This window comes from Schistocerca serialis, chromosome 4, assembly GCF_023864345.2.
Source record: "Schistocerca serialis cubense isolate TAMUIC-IGC-003099 chromosome 4, iqSchSeri2.2, whole genome shotgun sequence".
Lineage (NCBI taxonomy): Eukaryota > Metazoa > Arthropoda > Insecta > Orthoptera > Acrididae > Schistocerca > Schistocerca serialis.
The window spans coordinates 64,670,034-64,692,857 of record NC_064641.1 but is presented as its reverse complement, the minus strand read 5'-3'; the positions used below and the strand labels follow the sequence as shown (position 1 = coordinate 64,692,857).

The 22,824-nt window shown below is 38.4% G+C and overlaps 1 protein-coding gene across 2 annotated transcripts in view; it reads right to left on the bottom strand.

Moving 5' to 3' along the window:
• LOC126474937 (centrin-1-like) overlaps window positions 1-22,210 on the bottom strand; it is a 141,278-nt gene extending 119,068 nt beyond the window's left edge. The window contains exon 1 of one of the 2 annotated variants that reach the window (XM_050102453.1): window positions 22,078-22,210. Coding sequence is in view for 1 of the 2 variants with exons in the window: in XM_050102452.1 (XP_049958409.1) it covers window positions 21,795-21,797 (3 nt within the window). In the remaining variant the exon portion in view is untranslated. Of the gene's footprint in view, window positions 1-21,794; window positions 22,046-22,077 lie in introns of those variants that run through there. The other variant, XM_050102452.1, reaches the window with a different exon arrangement.
• Between the last annotated feature and the right edge of the window lie 614 nt (window positions 22,211-22,824).

Genomic DNA, 22,824 nt, shown 5'->3' with positions numbered 1-22,824 from the left:
GGCATAGTGACATTCAATTAAGGAAGAAATAAAGTCTTCGGTTTCCTGATGATATTCCTTCTGTCAGAGATGACAAAGGCCTCAAAAGAACAGTTGAATGGAATGGATATTGTCTTGAAAAGAGGTTATACAATGAAATTCAACAAAAGTAAAACCAGCATAATGGAATGAAGAAATTCAATCAGGCAATGCTTACAGAAGTTAGATTAGGAAATGAGATGCTAATAGCAGTCAATGAGTTTTACTATTTGGACAGTAAAATAACTGACAATGGCCAAAGTAGAGAAGAAATAAAATGCAGACTGGCAATAGCAAGGGAAACATTTAAAGAAAAAGAGGAATTTGTTAACATATAATACAAATTTAAACATCACGAATTATTTAGGAACAAAGGAGACAACTCACCGAAAGGCAGAAGCACTGAGCCATCGATAGGCGCACAAACAAAAGGTATGGAGCTTGCTAGCTTTGAGAATTCATGGCCTTTTTTATAGCAGTAGGAAAAACATACACACACTCACTCACATGTACATGCCTATCTCCCTACATTGTGATCAGTCTACTGTCAGCTCTTCACTCGACCACGGTGAATGTACTGGGGTACAAACACACACACACACACACACACACACACACACACACACACACACACACAAAAAAAAATTGGGTCGGAGCTCGCAAGTTACCTGCTCCTCCCCCACCCCTCCCCCCAACAATGTGTGTGTGTGTGTGTGTGTGTGTTTTTCCTATGGTTACAAGAAGTAAGTGCATTCGGAAATCTAGCCAAGCTACACACCTTTTATTTGTGTGCCTAACGGTGACCCAGCGCTTCAGCCTTATAGTGAGTCATCTCCTTTATTCCTAAATAATTTGTAATTTTCAACCAGAACTTTCAGTACAAATTTAAACATTACGAAGTCTTTTTTGGAGGTATTTATATGGAGTGTAACATTGTACAGAGGTAAAATGTGGATAATAAACAGTTCAGGCAAGAGAATAGAAGCTTTTGAAATATGGTGCTACATAAGAATGTTGAAATTTAGATGGGTGGATCAAATAATTAATGAGGAGGTATTGAACAGAAATGGGAAAAAAATAAATCTATGGCACAACTTGACTAAAAGAAGGGATTAGTTTTGGGTACAACCTGAGACATCTGGGGATCATTAGTTTTGTAGGGATTAGATTAGAAAATAAGAAGAGTGTGAAGGTGAAACCTGTAGAGGGAGACCAATGCCTGAATACAACACGCAGATGCAAATTGATGTAAGTCGCAGTAGTTAAGCACTTATGAAGAGGTTTAAGAGTCTTACAAAGGACAGACTAGCACGAAGAGCTGCATCAAACCAATCTTCAAACTGAAGACCACAACAGCAGCATACTGAGTGTGAAACAAATAAAGCAAACAATTAAAAATAAATAAAATAAAAAAGAGAAGGAAGAAAAGTGACAAGAGACAATTACCGTATATCGATAGGCAGCCACACAAGTTCAGACAGTGTGGTACTGTTCCACTGCTGGCAAAATGCAGAGTTGAACAAAGGTTTCGACTGGTTACTGTTTCTCACTTAATGAGGCCAACTGTTGGTTTAAAGTCTGTATGTATTTATTCATTCACTAGTGTTCTGCCCTGGCTTTGCGTGGGTAGCACTAAATATCTACAGTCTGATAACGTGTGTTACGTAACAGTAATAAATTATATTCACGGGCCTTTCTCATCTACACCATGCTTTGCAAGCCATCTAATGGTGTGTTGTGGAGGGTACTTCTGACACCACTAACTGATCCCCACCTTCCCTGTTCCACTTGCAAATGGCATGTTGGAGAAGATCATCAGTAAGCATCTGTATTAGCTCTAATTTCTCATTGGGGTCATTTTGCAAGATGTATGTGGAAGGAAGTAATAAGTTGTCTGACTCTCTTGAAATTTCAATAGAAACCTCTCCTTGATGCACAATGTCTCTCTTGTAACATTTGCCACTGGAGTTTGTTGAGCATACTGATTAAACACTCCTGTGAAAAAACACACCACTCTCCATGAATCTTCTCTCTCTCTTCTATCAGTCCTACTGGGTAATGATCCGAGACAGATGAACAATATTCAAAAATTGGTCAGAGAAGCTTCTTTTATGACATTTCCTACAACGATGAGTTACATTTCCTTAAAATTATTCCTATGAATCTCAGTCTTGCATCTCCTTTTTCAACTATTTGCTTTATGTGGTCATCTCACTTAAGGTCACTCTGGACAGCTACTTCTAGGTATTTTTTTGGTAAATACTGTTTCCAGCAATTTGTCATCAATAGTGTAACTGTGGAGTAGTAGATTTCTCTTCCTATGCACATGCAATATGTTAGATTTATTTATGTTCAGGATCAACTGCCAGAGACTGCGCCATTAATCAATCCTCTGCAGGTCATTCTGCAAATCAGTGCTGTCTTCTGGCATTGTTACTTACTGACAGACAACCGCATCAGCTGCAAAGAGTCTTAAAGAGCTTCTGATGCTTTCTATTATATCATTTATATACATTGTAAACAATAACAGCCCTATCACACTCCCCAAATTACATTTACATCTGCTGATTTTGTTTCGTTAAGAGCAACATGTTGAGTTCTGTCTGTAAGAAAGTCTCGAATCAAATGAAAAACCGACCAGGATGGAGGCATGCCTTGACAATATAATTAGCTTTATCTGTAGGAATCAAGTAGAGTGTGATACCATGTAATGAGGACTATCTGACCATGATGGCATATGGCTCAAAATTGGAAATCTGACTCTTGATGATACCAGGATGCTAACTACATATAGAGCTCTCAAGGAAGAGAACAATGAAGTAATGAGAAATGAACTGAGTAGAATAGAAGGGGCTTGAATACTAACCATCAACAAAGATATAAATGAGAACTTTTCTGCATTCATATATAATATAAAAAATACATTAGACAATAACTGTTCTCTTATCACTAAGAGAGGTAACCCTAGCAATATGCATAAACCACAACACACAAAAAAGTGGCACACCCCACACCTCTATAAAATCAGAATTCTTCTACTCACACTGAAGGACAAAATTGAAGGCAGTCAAGAAAACAAGAATAGGTATATAAACTTACGAAAAATATACAAATCTGAGATTAATACAGCAAAAATGAAAGCAAATGAAGAGTGTATTTTAAATTCTAAAAACAAATGTAAAGCTGCCTGGAACATAGTTATAAGTGAGATAAACATGGGAAAGGAAGAAATCAGTGCCCTAATGAAAATTAATTACACAGACGAGATAAAAAACACTTCATATAAGAATTTAATAACAAATTCCAGTGAAATTAGCTCTAAACAAGAATTTGAGACTTCCATGTACGTGTCACATATCACACGGTAAATGTATTGAAAATAAGATAATACTTTGCAAAAAAATTTGGTTGTTTTTGGGAGTAAAAAAATATTACAGATTGAAAGAATCCACCAGCTTTGTCACAAAACTGAAGTAGTAAAGTGATAAATAAAGTGGCTCACCCACAGCAAAAAAATTTCAATGTAAGGAAAAGGCAGTTGAGCAAAAAACTAAAACATCGAAGAAATACTTATTTCAATGGATATGTTAGAATTTATAAAATGACTAGCTTTTTACCTGTGGATTCACCCCCGTATGTGTTGTGATATACACTTACTACCCAACCAGTAATGAAAATAAGATTATACGTTCCAAATTCAAATGACAAACTTTTTACAAGTGTTTGTCACTTCAAATTGAAGTTGACAGAGTTTTATTCACATATAACCTGGCAACAAAAACACTCACCTAATTTTGTGATGTAGTCCTTCACATTGATTTAGGGGAAGGGAAGGGGGTCTGTCTGCATTTTGGTGCCTAGAGAAATCTTATGAGCGAGTTTCTCTAAATAATATAGGTGACACCAGGCTTGTAATTAAACTTTGATGTTTATTGCACTTTACTTCTTTGCTCAAAAGTTTGAAATAAAAATGTGGCTTCTACTGATGTGGAGCCCAAGCAAATTTGGATATGTGTACAATAAACATGGTTGCCTTTGTAGCTCCAGCTTTTCTATTTTATAACCTATTATTAGATTTGTTAAATAGGTTAATTTATAATAAAAAAATTGAGGTTTTATTACTTTCCACATATTATTTGATTACAGATGCATTTGCAGAATGGTGCATTGTTTTCTTTATTTCGACAGCAAGCGTGTCACATACACTATTGATTTGTATAAGTCGTTGAACAATATAAGAAATAAAGGGTTACTTAACTTGTTGATTATGGTAAGGTTTTTTGCTCTCAACAATTACATGGTTTTCTGATCTAAAAGTACAACCAAATTATAAATTAGTTTTTAACATAAGAATTTGAGATCAAAGGAAATGTGCAGTTTTTGAACTTTTGCTATTGCAACTAAACGTACTACTGAGTTTTCTGCTATTGGTGCTTTTGTATTGGACAATTTGGTTTAGAGAAAGAAATCATATAATACGTATTTCAAAAATATGCAAAATCTGGCATCATGACAGTTCTTATTGAGCAATATTGAACATTTCATAATGTCCAATACATCACATATATAACACATATGTATTTATGATTCTCACGACCTGGTATACAGACCGAACATCACAAATAAGAAACAAACTGGACTTCATGCTTTTAAAGTATCCCAAGTCAGCTAAATAAATGAAAGAAATACCAACAGGTCGTAGTAGGGGTATCCTACTCCCACAGTACTTTTGTACCAAAAATGAATCATGTAAGTTGTATCAGACGAAAATACTCTCCTTCGGTACAACGGCGTGTTCTTCGGTTTGCTTCAGGAGGAGACCGAGTAGATAGTATAACATGAAAAATATTAGTTCACCTTATTACAACATAGGTAAGAAGAATTACTTAACTTTGCACAACTCATTTCCACAGGAATATCATAAGTACTTCCAACTGTCGATGAACAATGACATATGACTTGATACAGACAAAATATAAGTCTCTCATTCAGATTATATCTAACAATAACTTTCACATAGTGCTCTGCCTAATACAGTGATCAAATAGCTGTCTTATTAGAAGACAGCATTGTCATCTTACTCGATGATCGCAAACTGAGCTGAATGCTACTACACTCAGCCATTAGTAAAAGATCCGTTGAAGCATAGCGAAACGTTTCTCAGCGTGGCTACACTGGTGGTGCTCATTCATCGATGCTGCTTGCAGTGACTATCTGTTCTTGCAGTTATATTGAGAGGTACCAACCTCACTTTGACACCTCGCTCTTCAGATGACATCACAATGTATATACCAAATTTGACTGAAACTGCTCCAGGTCTACCTGACCTTTAATATCACCTCTGCCCTCAGCCGTAGGGGTGGGTTTCCAGATTGCAAGTGATAACCCCCACACTTATAAAACATAGATGGTTTTTAGCAACGCCGTTCTTTGTCCAGACAGTAAATGATATGTGTATCAAGTTTAGTTGAAAGCTGTTCATTGGTTTAGGAGGAAATGAGGAACATACCTACATAAATTTTTGTAATATACAAGAGGTTATAATGGTACAGCTCCACCTAGATTCATATGAAATGTCTGATACCACCCTTTTTTTTATGCATCCGGGTGGTTTTCAGACGATTCAGTGCTTGCTGGAGACTTTCGTATGAGTTTTGGATGCTTTATTCAGTTCAATTTGCCAAAATACAGTTTATTATTTGTAAACACATATTTAATATTCTGAAAGGATGTATATTATTTTAATTGTCTATGGATTGTTGTCGTTAACAAAATTATGTACAGGTTCCAAATCAAAAAACTAGTTGAGAAGTTGAAGTAATAGTACTTAGTAACAAATGTTAAGAGGCTGTGGAAATTTTGTCATAAGTGGCTGGCACCTCTAATTACCTTAACTGCAGATGATTGGTGGGTTGACACAGAGAACCTCATTATCTTGAGAAACAGCTTAAAAATTATTACTAAGTGATGTATTTTCATTTTTTATCTATTTTTATGTCCTCCTCTGTAATTAATATCCTTTGCAATTACATTTCTAATTAACTCTCCAATTGTTTACATCACACAACTTTCCTATTGTCAGAATTTGAAGCCTTACAAAATTATTACAGATGTAGTCAGATAAAGCACGAGATTTGTACTGTTATTGAATGTTAGTAACCAAATACAAACTGTAATTAATTATGTAGCTAACATAATACAAGAGACATTATTGTAATTAAAGTTCAGATCAATTTTCATATTCAAAACTAATGATAATACTATAAAAAATATGTCAATTAATATTGTATTTTATAACTTATTTGGCTGTAACATCAGTTTCTTTATGTTTTGTAAATTTTAACTGTAACATCAAAATTGTACAAAATTAATAATGGGTTATTTTGAAATTTATTGATAAATTCTACATAAAGCAAAGCAGCGATGCTGCAAGTGTCAGTCAGTTAGTTGTTGTTTTGTCAGTCAGTCAAAGAGATCTGTGAAGTATGTCAGTCAGTGTTTTGTTAACATGACGAGTATACAGTTCAGTTGTCAATAAATTTTGTGAAGTTGGAAACTGTTATATTCTTTCATCAAATGAACTCCAGGCAAAGTTAAGTTAATTTAGGTAACATTCAAGAATAAAGCATCGTTACAGGTGTACCTATGAATCAAATGAGTTACCACAGGCTCATCCCTCAGCAGGTAATTTATGCACATTCATCTACATCTACATCTACATAGATACTCCACCAGCCACCACACGGTACATGACGGAGGGTATCCTATACAACTACTAGTTATTTCCTTTCTTGTTAAACTGTGTATATGCCTCCGTACGAGCCCCAATTTCTCATATCTTATGTTCATGGTCCTAATGCGCACAGTATGTTGACGGCAGTAGAGCTGTTTGGCAGTCAGCTTTAAATGCCGGTTCTCTAAATTTTCTCAGTTGTGTTACTCGAAATAAACGTTGCGGGATTCCGATTTGAGTTTCTGAAGCATCTCCGTAAAACTGGTAACAAATCTAGCAGCACGCATCTGAATTGCTTCAACGTCTTCCTTCAGTCCGACCCAGTACAGATATCACACACTTGAGCAGTGCTAAGAACAGGTCGCATCAGCATCCTATAAGCAGTCTCCTTTAAAGGTAAACCATTCTGTCCTAAAATTTTCCCAATAAACAGAAGTTGACCATTCACCTTCCTTACCACAGTTCTCACATGCACGTTCCATCTCGTATCGCTTTGCAATGTTACACTCAGGTATTTAAACGACTTAACTGTATCGGAACATTACAGGTGTGATCTTCCTACTTATCTGCATCAACTTCCATTTTTCCAAATTTAGGGCTAGCTGCCACTCATCACACCAACTGGAAATTTTGTCACATTTCTGTGAACTTATTCCATATGCTTGTAACTTTGTTAACAGCCTGCCATGGGCCACAGTGTCAAATGCTTTCCAGAAATCTAGAAATATGGAATCTGCCTGTTGCCCTTCATCCATAGTTCACAGTATATCATGTAAGAAAAGGGCAAGCTGAGTTTCGCATGTAGGAGTTGTGATGCAATCTGCCAAGCACAGCTGTCATGCAAGAACTCAAATTGAATAGGTATTACACTCCTTTGTCATCCTGTTTTCTTCCCAACCCCTATCCCTATGTAAGGTAGGTGATCTATCAAATGGTTTAGGAGGAGATGTGGGTACATACATACATTTTTATTATAATATGTAAAGATACTTAAGCGGTTGTCAAGGCAGCAAAATATTTGCCAATTAGCAGGATAATTTTAACCATAAAAATAAGGCAACAGTCATGTGATCAGTCATTAAATCTTAACCAACTGTAACAAAGAGATTACAAAAGTCAACATTGAAGGAAACACTGCTGGAAGCCCGACTCAAATACCAGAATGCTTCGATGAATTCTCTATAAATGTAACAAAATCTTATTATGAAATGGATAGATTGCTATTCAGCATAAAGATGACACACAGAATTGCAAACAGACATCGCCAAGCATTGTGCCTGTCTGCAACTCAATTTGTCATCTTTAAAGTGAATAGCAACCTATCCTTTTCATATTATTGTTAATACTCTGACCTAGATTTTCCATTGTTTAACATAATCTTATGTCAGTGTAACACATTATCATAACAAAGTAAATCTCTTTGGTCTTACTGAGAATTCTGAACACTACAAAATTGACTCAAGTTTCCATGAAGGGTGCAGAAAATGTAACCTTAGCATTAAAAAACAAAATTTTGGCTGGCTGGTATTAAATACCCACTGAAATCGTTAAAGAAAGACACTACATAATTGTACACCCTCTAACTCAAGTAATTAATCAATATTTTGAAGATAGCTGATTTCCACAGATACTGCAGTTTGCTGAATTTAAGACACTTTTCAAAAAGAGATCAAAAGGGGTCATAGAAAATTATCATCCTATGTCAATTCTCCCAGTGATATCCAAAGCTTTTGAGTAACAAGCTGTTCCCCCCATCCAAAATTTTATTGCAAAATATTCCATTATACACTCCTGGAAATTGAAATAAGAACACCGTGAATTCATTGTCCCAGGAAGGGGAAACTTTATTGACACATTCCTGGGGTCAGATACATCACATGATCACACTGACAGAACCACAGGCACATAGACACAGGCAACAGAGCATGCACAATGTTGGCACTAGTACAGTGTATATCCAACTTTCGCAGCAATGCAGGCTGCTATTCTCCCATGGAGACGATCGTAGAGATGCTGGATGTAGTCCTGTGGAACGGCTTGCCATGCCATTTCCACCTGGCACCTCAGTTGGACCAGCGTTCGTGCTGGACGTGCAGACCACGTGAGACGACGCTTCATCCAGTCCCAAACATGCTCAATGGGGGACAGATCCGGAGATCTTGCTGGCCAGGGTAGTTGACTTACACCTTCTAGAGCAAGTTGGGTGGCACGGGATACATGCGGACGTGCATTGTCCTGTTGGAACAGCAAGTTCCCTTGCCGGTCTAGGAATGGTAGAACGATGGGTTCGATGACGGTTTGGATGTACCGTGCACTATTCAGTGTCCCCTCGACGATCACCAGTGGTGTACGGCCAGTGTAGGAGATCGCTCCCCACACCATGATGCCGGGTGTTGGCCCTGTGTGCCTCGGTCGTATGCAGTCCTGATTGTGGCGCTCACCTGCACGGCGCCAAATACGCATACGACCATCATTGACACCAAGGCAGAAGCGACTCTCATCGCTGAAGACGACACGTCTCCATTCGTCCCTCCATTCACACCTGTCGCGACACCACTGGAGGCGGGCTGCACGATGTTGGGGCGTGAGCGGAAGACGGCCTAACGGTGTGCGGGACCGTAGCCCAGCTTCATGGAGACGGTTGCGAATGGTCCTCGCCGATACCCCAGGAGCAACAGTGTCCCTAATTTGCTGGGAAGTGGCGGTGCGGTCCCCTACGGCACTGCGTAGGATCCTACGGTCTTGGCGTGCATCCGTGCGTCGCTGCGGTCCGGTCCCAGGTCGACGGGCACATGCACCTTCCGCCGACCACTGGCGACAACATCGATGTACTGTAGAGACCTCACGCCCCACGTGTTGAGCAATTCGGTGGTACGTCCACCCGGCCTCCCGCATGCCCACTATACGCCCTCGCTCAAAGTCCGTCAACTGCACATATGGTTCACGTCCACACTGTCGCGGCATGCTACCAGTGTTAAAGACTGCGATGGAGCTCCGTATGCCACGGCAAACTGGCTGACACTGACGGCGGCGGTGCACAAATGCTGCGCAGCTAGCGCCATTCGACGGCCAACACCGCGGTTCCTGGTGTGTCCGCTGTGCCGTGCGTGTGATCATTGCTTGTACAGCCCTCTCGCAGTGTCCGGAGCAAGTATGGTGGGTCTGACACACCGGTGTCAATGTGTTCCTTTTTCCATTTCCAGGAGTGTAGTAAACAATCAGTTTAATTTTTAACACGGGAAAAACACCATAGATGCAATAAACAGTTTTGATGAGAAAATAAGCACTTTGTTAGACAAGAGCAATTAAGTAAATTGTTACTTATTAGTCTCATAACATACGTAGGAACTTCAGAAAGTATGTTACACATGTCATCCCTTTCTAAGACCACTGTGTTATAATAGCTGTGCATTGCAAGAAGAGAGAACATGTTTTGCATTTCCTGCAGAGTTCTATTGCCGTACAAAGAACAGGTTCAAAACAGAGTGCCATCAACATCGACCACAGACAATAATGTCCAAGCAATTGAGGAACTTATGCTTAGCAATTTATACATTCATACAGAGGCTCTTGAATGGCTCCATGACCAAGGAGCAGACTTTTATTATTGAGGAACTTAACGATTGGAAGAATGTTACTGCAATTATTTACGAAGTCCTGGTGATTGTGTTGATCAATAATGTAATGAATCTGTGTTACTTTGAAGTGTAGTGCAGCATGCAATAAAAGTTACTTGGCTTGCAACAATAATGTGAAACTTACTTTTTGATATCCCTTCATAAATAATTCTGGTATAGAACACATATCAAAAAATTTGCAGTAATAAAACTTCACGATAAACATAGAGCAGCTAATGCAAGTAGCAGTACCTAATATAACAAAACTGTAGTATTATTAGCTACTGTTCCTTGAATTATGTACAAAGGACATCTAAAAATATTACTATAGTAGGTCAAGAAACTTTCATCGAATGCTGCATTACACTTCGTGTATTATTTCGGAAACTAAATATCCTGTTTTCCTACCTACACATTTACAGAACTGTAATATTCTTGCATACCAGACAAAAATTATTTGAGGGGAATCATTTTATTCAAACACACAACATGAGAAACAAAGAGAATTTCATGCCTCCCACACTCCAATTGAAGTTACACTGATGAGCCAAAATACTATGACCACCTGGTTAATAGCTTGTTTGTCCATCTTTAGAATGAAATACAGCACTGATTCTCTGTATAAGGGACCCGACAGTTTGTTGATAGGTTTGTGGAGGTATGTGGCGTTAGATGTCTGCGCACAGGCCATGCAGTTTGTGTAAATAATAGGCCACTGATTTGTGTACACTGTGATCGCACCCGATAGCGACCCAAAAGGATTCCATACAATTTATATCAAGCAAATTTGGTCATTCAAACATGAACATGAGTTCACTACAATGCTTCTCAAACCACTGTAGCACGGTTCTGGCTCCAAGACATGTACAATTCTCCTACTGAATGATGACATTGCTGTCAAGGAAGACACCAAGTGTGAAGGGATGCAGGTGGTTCACAGCTGTCAGCGTGTCTTCAATTGCTACCAAAGGTCCCGTGCCAGGTCTCGTGCAAGTGCAGGAAAATGTCTCCCACAGTATAACACTGCTCTTGCCAGTCTACATTGGTGATGTGCTGCAGTTTTTGAGACACCATTCAATTCAATGACGGTGTTTGTAGAGACAACCACTGACCTACTGTAGCAAAACTGTGATTCTCCCAAGGAGCCGACATGTTTCCATTGATCGACAGCCGAATGCTGATGGTCCCATGCCCATTACAACCATAATTGACAATGTTATTGGGTCAACAGGTGAACATGTGGTCTGCTGCAGAGCCCCATATTCAACACTGTACGATGAACGATGTGCTCCAAAACACTTGTGTGTGCACCAGCATTGTGCTCTTTTGGCAGAGATGCCACGTATCACCATTTATCCGACTTTACAGAGCAGATAAACCTCTGAACCCCACGTCCTAGGAAGAGTAATTGATGTCCAACCACTTAGTGCCTAGTGGTAGTTTCACTGTCCTTCTATCTCTTTCTGTAGATGCTCATGACAGTAACACGTGAACATTTGATAAGCTTCGCCGTTTTTGAGATACTCATTCACAGACTTTGTGTAATAATAATCTGCCCTTTGCCAAAGTCACTTATCTTAATGGATTTCCTAATTTACAGACCATATCTCCACTAGGGTGATCCGCTGTCCATGTCTGCTCCACATGCATACTTTTGTTACCACATTACATGTCCACAACACCACCAAGCAGCATCCATCATGGTGGGCAGTGATCATAATGTTTTGGCTGATCAGTGTACATGCACAAATTACAGGCTATACCAAGATGAAAATATATAATAAATAAACAGGCAAAAACATATTTAAAGTGAAGTCAGGCAATCTAAAAACAAGGCTGCCACAGATTTTTCAAGTCCTTCTACCAAATAGTAACATTTTGTGCCACAGAATCTGGAGCAGCCTTATTTTTAGACTTTCTGGCATCGTGTTAAGTATGTTTTTGCTGTTACTTTATTGCACATTTCCATCCCTATATATCATGGAATCTATGCATATACTCATAATTTCAATCGGTATGTCTGAAGCATAAAATTCTCTTTGTTTCTCAGGTTGTATGTGTGGTTAAAATGATTTTCCTCAAATAATTTTTGTCTGCTGTGAAATAATATTGTAATTTTGTGAATGCCTACATGGGGTAGAGCTAGGATGGGTAGTTTCTGAAGTAATGTGTGACAAGTTTCTTTTCATATACAGAACACATGTATCTGACAATTTTCTTCTGCTGTTTCAGCATTTGAGATACCTTATGTGAACTAATACAATCTTCTGTGACCTTGAAAAGGCTTTTAATTCTGTAAACTGTGCATTGCTTGTTTACAAACTTGGCAAGTATGACATTAGGGGCAGTGCCAAGTATGGCATTACAGGCCATGCCCTAGAAGGGCTTAAATCTTACTTAAATGGAATAGAAAAGAAGGAGTTATCATTACTTTAAATGGGGCAAATTATTATTGTGACTGGAAAATATCACATGAGGATGTGCCTCAAGGCTCCATACTACGTCCAGTCCTATTCCTATTCTAAGTGAATTATTTGCCATTAAATACCAGCTCCCCATCAATTCTGTTTGCAGATGATGCTTCTATATTAGTTGAAAATCAAGAATCAGAAAAAATTCCTGAAACACTGATCAATATCCTTAGTTTAGAAATTTTGTGTCAGCTAAATGAATTGAATCTAAATATACCTAAGACTCACATAATGCAGTCCAAAACCAGTCAAAACGTAAGTAGATTAAGATTATCACAGCAACAAAGGTAGAGAAAAAGCTAACTCAATCACATTTTTATGATTAAATTTTAATAAAAATTTGACCTGACAGGCACACATTGAGTACCTATACTCAAGTTGGTGAAAGAAAATGCCCGACACTACCAGGGGGCTTGCTGCAGCTGCTTCATGGGCTTATCTGAACCAGTCATGTATTGTGATTTTGTATAAATCCCTATGTTAATGCTTCAGGGTTCCACTTGCAACTATTTGCTCTTTCCAGTTGAAAACTGGCAACAGCACTGCCAGCTGTCAGGGATCTCCTTTCACCATCTCTACCAAAGCTAATAAACTGGGGAACATTGCATTTGCAATGCAAATATTATCACTGCAACTGACATGGACACACAAAAGTAGCATATTGGGCATGGTATTGTTTTCTGGTGAAAACTCTGCTATCATAGTATGCATACTAGAGATACAGAAACAAATCATTTGAATACGTGCACTATACATTTGAAAGAACCATGTTGTTCATTGTTTTTAAGGGACAATCAAAAAGTTTCAGTTTGAGGGCGTTGCTGTAGCGTATATGCAGTGTAGCATGTCTTCTATGTGAATATATACGTGAGGGATAGTGTGGCATTCGAGTCTTTCCAATATCCAAGTGGTAAATGCAGAAACATGAACTGTGGCGAAACTATTACCAAATGCTCCAAACAGGGTAAACACGCTGTTATTCTTTTCTTAGCTGCTGAAGGACATATGCTGGTAGACATCGATAGGAGAATGAAGAATGTCTGTTGACAACCACCACTGTGGAATGGTGCACCAAGTTCGGTGCTGTTTGTGATTTGCCACAAGATGCTGGTCGATCTGGAAGGCAGTCTTCACTTGAGCACCTGCCCTATGGCCCTGATCTCTTCCCACATGATTATCGCACCTTGGTCCCTTAAAAAAGGCCTTGAGGGGTTGATGACTCCTGTCAGATGAGGATATATAGCAGGCACTTGCAACGTCTTCACGAAGTAGGCCTCTACATTTTACCACATGGGTATCTTCAACCTGGTGTGTCAATGGGATGATTGCCGGAATGTTCACAGTCATTTTCCCTGACTGGCACACCAATTCTGGACTGTACAGCTTTCAAAAGGAAACTTTTTGACCGGCTCTTATAGAAACTTACAAATTTTAAGTCTCTCACTAGTATATATTTATGATATAATCATTTTTTTGTATACCAAACAGGACTTATTTGAGGAAAATTATTTTGTTTATAGACACAACACAAGAAACAAAGAAAACTTATGCTTCCCACCCACTGTCTCAAACTGTATGCTAAAGTTCCTCAATAAGTGGAAATGAAAATTTATAATTAATTAAAAGTGAAATAGTTGATGCAGATGATGGTAGGTCCACTAACAACAATGCTATAACAGGTGCTATACTGAAATGATATTACTCGGTGGACATATTCATGCAAGACGAACTAGTGATTTGAGCTGAATACAACTCGTTAATATCCCACTAGGTATATACAGCTGTTCATAAAAATATCATTTTACTCCTATATTATTATTTATTAATGTAAATGTTTTTGTATCTCTAAATTTTTGACGTCTCTTATACAAAGTCCTAGCAGAGAAAGGGATCCCTCTGTTTGTTGTCTGCCTGACCTCATGTTTGACCACAAACTTCAGAGAGGAAGCTTCTATCTTAAACTTCAACATCTACATGGCAACACTGCAAATCACACTTAAGTGCTTGGCAGAGGGTTCATCGACCCACCTTCACTATAATTCTCCATCATTCCACTCTCAAAAAGTGTATGGAAAAAATGAACACCTACATCTTTCCGTGCAAGCTCTGATTTCCCTTTACTTTATTATAATGATCGTTTCTCCCTACGTAGGTTGGCATCCTCAAAATACTTTTGTATTTGGAGGAGAAAGTTGGTGACTGAAATTTTGCGAGAAAGTCCTGCCACAAAGAGAAACACTTATGTTTGAATGATGCACACACCAAACCCTGTATCATGTGCGTTACACACTCTTAATGGACTCCTTTTAGCATCTTGTGGATGATCTCAGACTTTTCATTATTTAGGGACAATTGCCAATTTTCGCACCATACGTATGTCTTTTCTAAATCATTTCGCAATTTGTTTTGGTCTTCTGATGACTTAACTAGACTTGGGACGAACTAATAACAACATAAAAAAACATTCTCTCACAATGTTCTATGAAGGAGAACATTCAACAAAATAGATCAAGTAAGGCCAAACAGTAATAAAAGACAATCAGTTCGTAGAAACTTATCCGGTACAGTGTGCTAACAATGAACTATCACTATACAGCTTAATACTACTTGTGCTTGCACCAGGCAGGGCATTTATAATAAATTCAAAACACTTTATAACAAATTCATTTCCTACTGACAGCTTAATATTTACATAAATATATTCACACTTTTTTTTAATAAAAAGTAGTTATCTGCATATGAACCAATAGAGGCCTATTTCAAATAGACTATTACTTGTCATGAAGCTTTACAATGAACGCTGTTACTTGTTATACAGCTATCAGGAATTTGCACTCTGTGAATACATATAAAGGGAGTGCCTATTGAGATATGTTTCTAGTTTTCTTTGGAACTGATAGTGATTATTTATTTCACCTCATTCTAACAACATGTGGGCACCTCTCAAGTTGGGAACTGAGTGACTGCTCTGCCCACCCCCCTTTCCAATTCCACCTTTTCTCAAACTATACCTTCCTCCTCCCTGATGTAGGAACTAGAATTGGCTGTTCTGACAGTTGGGTATTGTTTTCCCTACTTTTAAATATGCCATCAGAGTACTTGTAATTTCATATCCCAAAAGCTTCTGAAAATCATCTGATTCGGGGCCACACAAATGCTTATTAATGAAGTACAATAATATGGGGTTATCAGAATAAATTTGGTCTGGGTTGAAGATTTCTTGTCAGAGAGGATGCAGCATGCTATCTGCTATGTAACATCACTGACAGATGTACTAGAAATTTCAGGTGTGCCCAAGGCAAGTGTGTTGGGAACCTTTCTGTCTATGATATATATCTTGAATACAGTAAACTAAGAATTTTTGCACATGATAGAGCTATCTATAATGACCTAGGCCACTATAAATATCCAATGAAAGCTTGGTAAGATATCAGAGTGGTGCAAAGATTGACGACTCATTTAAATGTTCAGAAAATTGCAGTTTTGCATGTCACAAAATGCAAAAATGTAATAAGACATCATAAGATATAACTACAGTATCAGTGAGTGACACTTGGAATCAGACATCTCACACAAATTACCTCGATGAAACTATTTTATTGTGTCATGTATATAATGATGGAAGAAGGAAGTAGTCATAACATTGTTATACACTATTTATAAATGGACTTACTTCATTGTAGACCCTTCTTTCCTTAGTAGCACCAAAAGTTTGTAGTCTCAAACTGAAAAACTGTCTGGTTATTTTAACTATGTTCAACAATTACGAACACATACAATGGATCTTCAGATTCACCAGTATTTGTTTTCCTCAACACACTATTGAGCGATGACCAGGCTCTAACAATTAACCATAATTTCTGCCTTATATCCAGCCATACACCAGCCACTTCTGCCTCTGGTGCAACACCTGCGAGCAGAGGGTAGTCTGCTCCAGTGTTCCAAGCGCACCTCCACCAGACAGTATGACGTTAGCATTGTAAGTACACCACATGTTTTGGAAACATTACTGTTGACAGACAATAACACATGTGTTGACATGCTGACCTCTATCAGAAGCCAACCTCATCCACATGCATCATGTGCACCAGTACGAGTGGCACTGCAATCAGAGACCATGCTGCATCCACAAGTCACATGTTCACCCAACAAAGTATGATATCCATCTGCCCACAGCCTACTTAAGCTGCAGCTCGATCACCATCAAGCAGCATACATTTATGCTCTGGGCTTCTTGCCAGCCATGAGCTTGGAACCTTTGCCTACTCCGGCACTGGCCTTCCCTGGACTCAGCATCTCAGTAGCCTTCTGTGGAAGATACGCAACAGCATCCACACCAGTATGCCAGCCATTGCTCTTGGATTCTTTGCCTCTTCTGATGCTGGCCATCTCCAGATTCAGTATTATTTACGTGAACCTGTGCCTAGCACTTACCATCATGAACTATATCACAACAGAGTACTGTTATGATGTACATCACTACAGAGAACTGAAGACTCTTGGCTTCACTTCATGTTCATACTAGAGGATCTATTTCAGTTGTATCTGTTGGAAGCTACATAGTGTTTTATGCCATGTTAATAAAGTGTTGCTTATATGCTAACTGGAAACTTCACCATTCATTGTGTGGAGCCTACCACTCAGGAGAATCACTTGGCAATGAGGATAAAATCTGCATGCTGCAGCTACAGGAGCCACCTGAAGTTCTGGTCATTCCCAGCCAATTCCCCCACCAGCTCTGACCGATACTGACCTGCCACATTGTGACTTCAGTGTGAACATGCAGCCATGGCCAGAATCCTCACTGGGGTGGCACAGCCAAGGACACATCATTGGTGACAAGGATACGGCAGCATTCCAGCTGCACTGGACCTCAGCTGCCGCCCAGTCAGTATCATCCTCTGGCTGCAAGCCTGACATTGTTTCCACTGATACACATCTTTGCCATGGAAATGCAGCCACAGCCAGACTCCCTCACAATGGTGGCATACAACATCAGTTGCCAACAAGGCTTACGTCTACATTGCCCCCAGCCAAGTCTGACATTGCCCCTGCACTCCACTAATAAGATGCAGCCATGACCAGCCTTCATCACACAGCACCAGGACGCATCTGCTGCTCAGTCACCACCCAGCCTAGGCTATGCATGATGCTGCTCACACAGCTCTGCAATTCTGCCACAAAGATGCAGCCATGGGTGGCCTTCCTTACACTGTTGGCATAATATATCTGATGTAGTCATGATGGCTACCAGAAAGGAACAGTGGTGACTGACACAGCTAATTTAAATGATAATTCCAAAGGGAAAACTGCAACAAATAGAGAAGCATTGAATATTCAACAGCCTGAACCATGCCACCAGTCTGTGTTCTGTCTGGCCTAATCAGGGTTCTTTTTTAATCGAAAAATGCAAGTACTCAATGTAAGGGAGACTACTTGTGGAACAACAGTTAATTTTATATGTGTAAAAAATATGAATATTTCCCCCTCGTGATTCTTAAACACCAGATTCAATGCAATACTGGTAGCAACACCAATATCTAACATTGTACCATACCTCATAATGTCGGAACAGACATATCAATACCAACAGTATCGCTGGTACTGTTTGTTTATGTTTTTTGGCTTTTCTTTAACACAAGGACTAATGGAGAAAAAAAAGCAAAGTATGGAAGTTATGTAATGTTTGCCTGAGGAACTTGATTATAAAATCAAATGCAAATGTATGAGGTAAAGGACAATAATATCTGAACATACACAAAAATATAGGGATAAATGTATATTTCATGTTACACTTTTGACATAATTACATGCAAATCTATTATTGAAGAGAAAAGTCATGTCTACTTGAACCATTATTTTTCTTCCTAAATATGTTAATTTCTATACGTGTTTGCTAGAAAATAGTCTTTCTGTTGGGTGAGTGTGACTCTAGCTTGTGACAAAAGGCGTTAAAAACTGTCTAACACTGCTATGTTGGGTAAATGAATTTTTGCCTCTTTATTAATCCAGACAATATGTACTTCATGTCCTCTCACTCTTCTAGAGGATTTTATTTTAAAGGGATCAGTGGGTTTGCTAAGTACAAATACATATCTTATGAATCAACAGTCTCCTCACATTTTGCAGCTTTTCCATTGTCCAAAAATCAAATGTTTATAAGATTATGAGTCCTTAAGTTACCCAGAACACAAAAGTTTCTTCAAAAATATAGTTTTATGAAGTTATTAATACCTTTTTTTCCCTTGTTTAGTGCATGTACATATGAACATTCACTACTTTTTCAAGGCAGTGGGATACATATTTAATACTACTGATAGGTGTTCGTATGTTGCTGAAATCTAATACATTCATTAAAGACCATTAACTCTATGTAGGTTTTGCTATTGTTCTTATTTTTCATGTATACTTCATAGATTCTAATTTTCAATTAACTAACAAAGAAAGATAATTGTTCCTCCCACACAACACTCTGTGACACTATGAGCTGTGAGTCCATTATGCAACTGTATTAAAAAACAGATTGATTGAACAGTATGTGGCTAGCTGGCAGATTGCTGTGTAGTGTTCAGGCCACGTAAGTGAGCATGCATTGGGCAGCATACCTGAGTTATTGCAGCAAGCTGCGAATGGATTTGGGTCCAGTCACAGCAGACTAGCAACTTGGAAAACTTCAAGATGATAGGAGACAAGGAGCCATCGTATGCTTAAGAATGTGAAGTAATACAGGCAAAATTGAACATGTTAAAACTGAAACTTAGAATATTCACTGAAAACACTAAAACTCCTTTCAGATATGCTACGGAAAATCCAAAGACACCACTGAACCCACATTAGTGAGCCGACCTCGCTAAAATTATTACTATGTTCCTAAAGTCATTATTAACACAGTTGTTAATATTTACGAGGTAATCCCAAAAGTAAGGTCTCCTATTATTTTATAAGTACAGAACTCTGTGTGGCAGTTGGTCCCACTGTTATGAAGAGTGCTTCACGCACTGTGTGTAAACACGCGCACACAGCACTGAGGCGTTCAGTCTTGGTTTGGCATCCGTTGAGAATGGAGCTCCCATTGGATGTTACTGACAAGTGTGAATTGCACGCAGTTATTCAGTTTTTCAATGCAAAGGGCACTGCACCGGTTGAAATCCATCGCCAATTGACGGAAGTGTATGGTGAGTCGCACATGGATGTCAAAAATGTTCGTAAGTGGTATAGAGAGTTTGCAGCTGGTTGGACTGAAATTCCCGACGAACAAAGGAGCGGGAGACCATCAATTTCTGAGGAGACAGTGTTGAAAGTTGTGTAACAACAACAACAACATTGTAAATACCACTATTTATACTAAACAAATGTTCATTCCTCTCTATGCCCCCCCCCCCCCCCCCGTTTTCATGTGTTGATAAATTCCAATTCTTTATATTATTACCATTTACAATAACAGAACAAATAAATATTGCTGCATAGTTCATGGAAGGGTTGTAGTGTGCTTACAAATGATGGTGATTATGAGAGAGAATCACCTAAGAGCAAATATCTGTTTATTGTAAAAACTTTTTATGGTTGAAACAACAACAACAACAACATTGTAAATACCACTATTTATACTAAACAAATGTTCATTCCTCTCTGTGCCCCCCCCCCCCCCTTTTTCATGTGTTGATAAATTCCAATTCTTTATATTATTACCACTTTCAGGAAAAATTAATGCTATTTTCATGTGTATCATTATTTACAATGTACTCTGGTCCTGAGAAAACTGAATAGCTATAACAAATGTATTTGTTCAGATAATCAGTGTAGGAAGTCCCCATTGGCCTCAATTCCGTTATTTTTATGGGGGAAGGAAAAATAACTTCACACTGGATAAATGTCAATCTATACTGACAACAAAGTACATATATGTATAATTAACTACCAACAACCAGTCTCAAGAAAGATGATACAATATTCCTTTAAAATATCACAACCTATTTTTCAAATACATTAACTGTCCTGTAAGGTCTACTGACATCCGTTTTCATTCGGAAGGCCCCCTCTCAGCTCTTCCTCCTAGTTTCTTCATTGTTTTCTATTTTATTCATTGCTGATTCAGTCGATCCATTTGCTCCTATTTTCCATGAGTAATTTATAGATAAATTTATGATAAAAAGGAAGGCGAACATCTGCAAGCAGAAGTGCAGTAACAAACATTTTAGTTGAGGGATGGGAAGGGGTCTGGTTCCGAATCCTAAACGTGATTTACCAAGCTACTGACGTAGGCCTACATCTGAGCCAATTTTTAGCATACAATAGTTCTTCAGCGAGGAAAAATTTACAACTATTCACATGAACATATACACTTGTATCATAATTAACTGTCAAAACTTGATAATAATGAAAACATAACAGAATAGAAGCAGAAACATTCCAATAAACATGATTCTGCATACGAGCCGTTTGCAAGATATTGGATATGTGTGGTTACGAGTTGCCATTGATTTAGTATGAAATATTGTCTTCGTTGGTGCAAAAGTAAAATCTTTGATTAAGTCTTCATCTAATTGCGCTTGAGCTTCGCCCATGGCCTACTTAACAAAAAATACAATAGCGCTTATTACATCAGCACGTTACATGGAGTTAAATTTAAATTCAGTTATTATAGACGGAGAGTTCATCGAGAGATTTACGTTTCAAATACATCTGTATCAAATATTACAATAAGGAATACTCCATAGTCGGTGGCAATTTTTAACCACATGTTGGCAGTTGCCTGGCAGTTTGTTTGGCGATTCATGTTTATTGGAACATTTTTCCTCCTATTATGGTATAATTTCACTCCTGTCAATTTTTTATGTTAACTGTGACACACAGTGTACATATTTTTGTATCAGTAGTTCTGAATAATTATATTATGGTATATTTTCAGCTCGTCAGTTTTCGCTATTAATTGTGGTATACCCTGCGGATACTTACCATATTTCTAAAACGCCAACGCCAAACTCAAATGCTGGAGCAGTTCGACGACTCGTAATAAACGAATAACTGAAGAAGGAAATCGGTTCTTTCAGTGGAAGTTACAGCTTATGAGTTTTAAATGTGCGCGCCACTAGAAGACAACAGAGCGACTGCAACGCTCTTGCTTATATCGATTTAAGGCGAATCCTAATCAGCGGTAGAAACAGTCGGCTACTATTATACCGTACCAATGTCCAGCACCGAGGCAACCAGTAAACAAATTTATTACCAAGGAACTTACGTGCTGTCATCTCTGGTCTTCCGTGACCCCAACATTGTTAATGAGAAGCTTCTGTTTCGACGCTACAATTACCAGTCGGCAATAATATGAATCAGGAGCGTCGGCGGAAATTTAACCAACAAATGGCTGCAGGGTTGGTGGCGCAATACTTCAAAGTTGCCATCATATGGTGAGTTTGCATATGCGCCATGTCACAAGATTTAAATTTTATAGGTGATTCAGATGACGTATTATATCGTTATGACAGGAATAAAATACAAGTACAAAAATGATAATACCCAGAGAACTGATGGTTATGAATTAAATATATTTCGCCGAAAGATTACTTATATACTGGTACGTAAAAGCTAAGTATCCCAAGAAAACCTCTTTATATTACTAAAATGATTACGGATGTGAAACATTTTTTAAAAAGTTGATTGTCTGAAATTGAGTCCTTATACAATGGAATGTGGTATGCATCCAAACAGTCAAAAAGGGCCTTTGACTAATAAATTTCAAAAGTGAAAAGGCGGAAACGAATTTAAGATACAGCGTTACGTTTAATTTTAATCTCACCTGTAACACAGCAAGGTAACAAAATAATGGAGAGCTTAATGGAAAGAAGATTGAGGGAAAAAAAGAAGCAGTATGGCTTTCGACAAGGTAGATCAACAGTGGACCACTTCTTTAGTATGTTGAAGGCAAGGCATAGGGAGCACCAGGTATTGGAAAGACTTGATAATGACATTTCTTGACTTAAAGAAG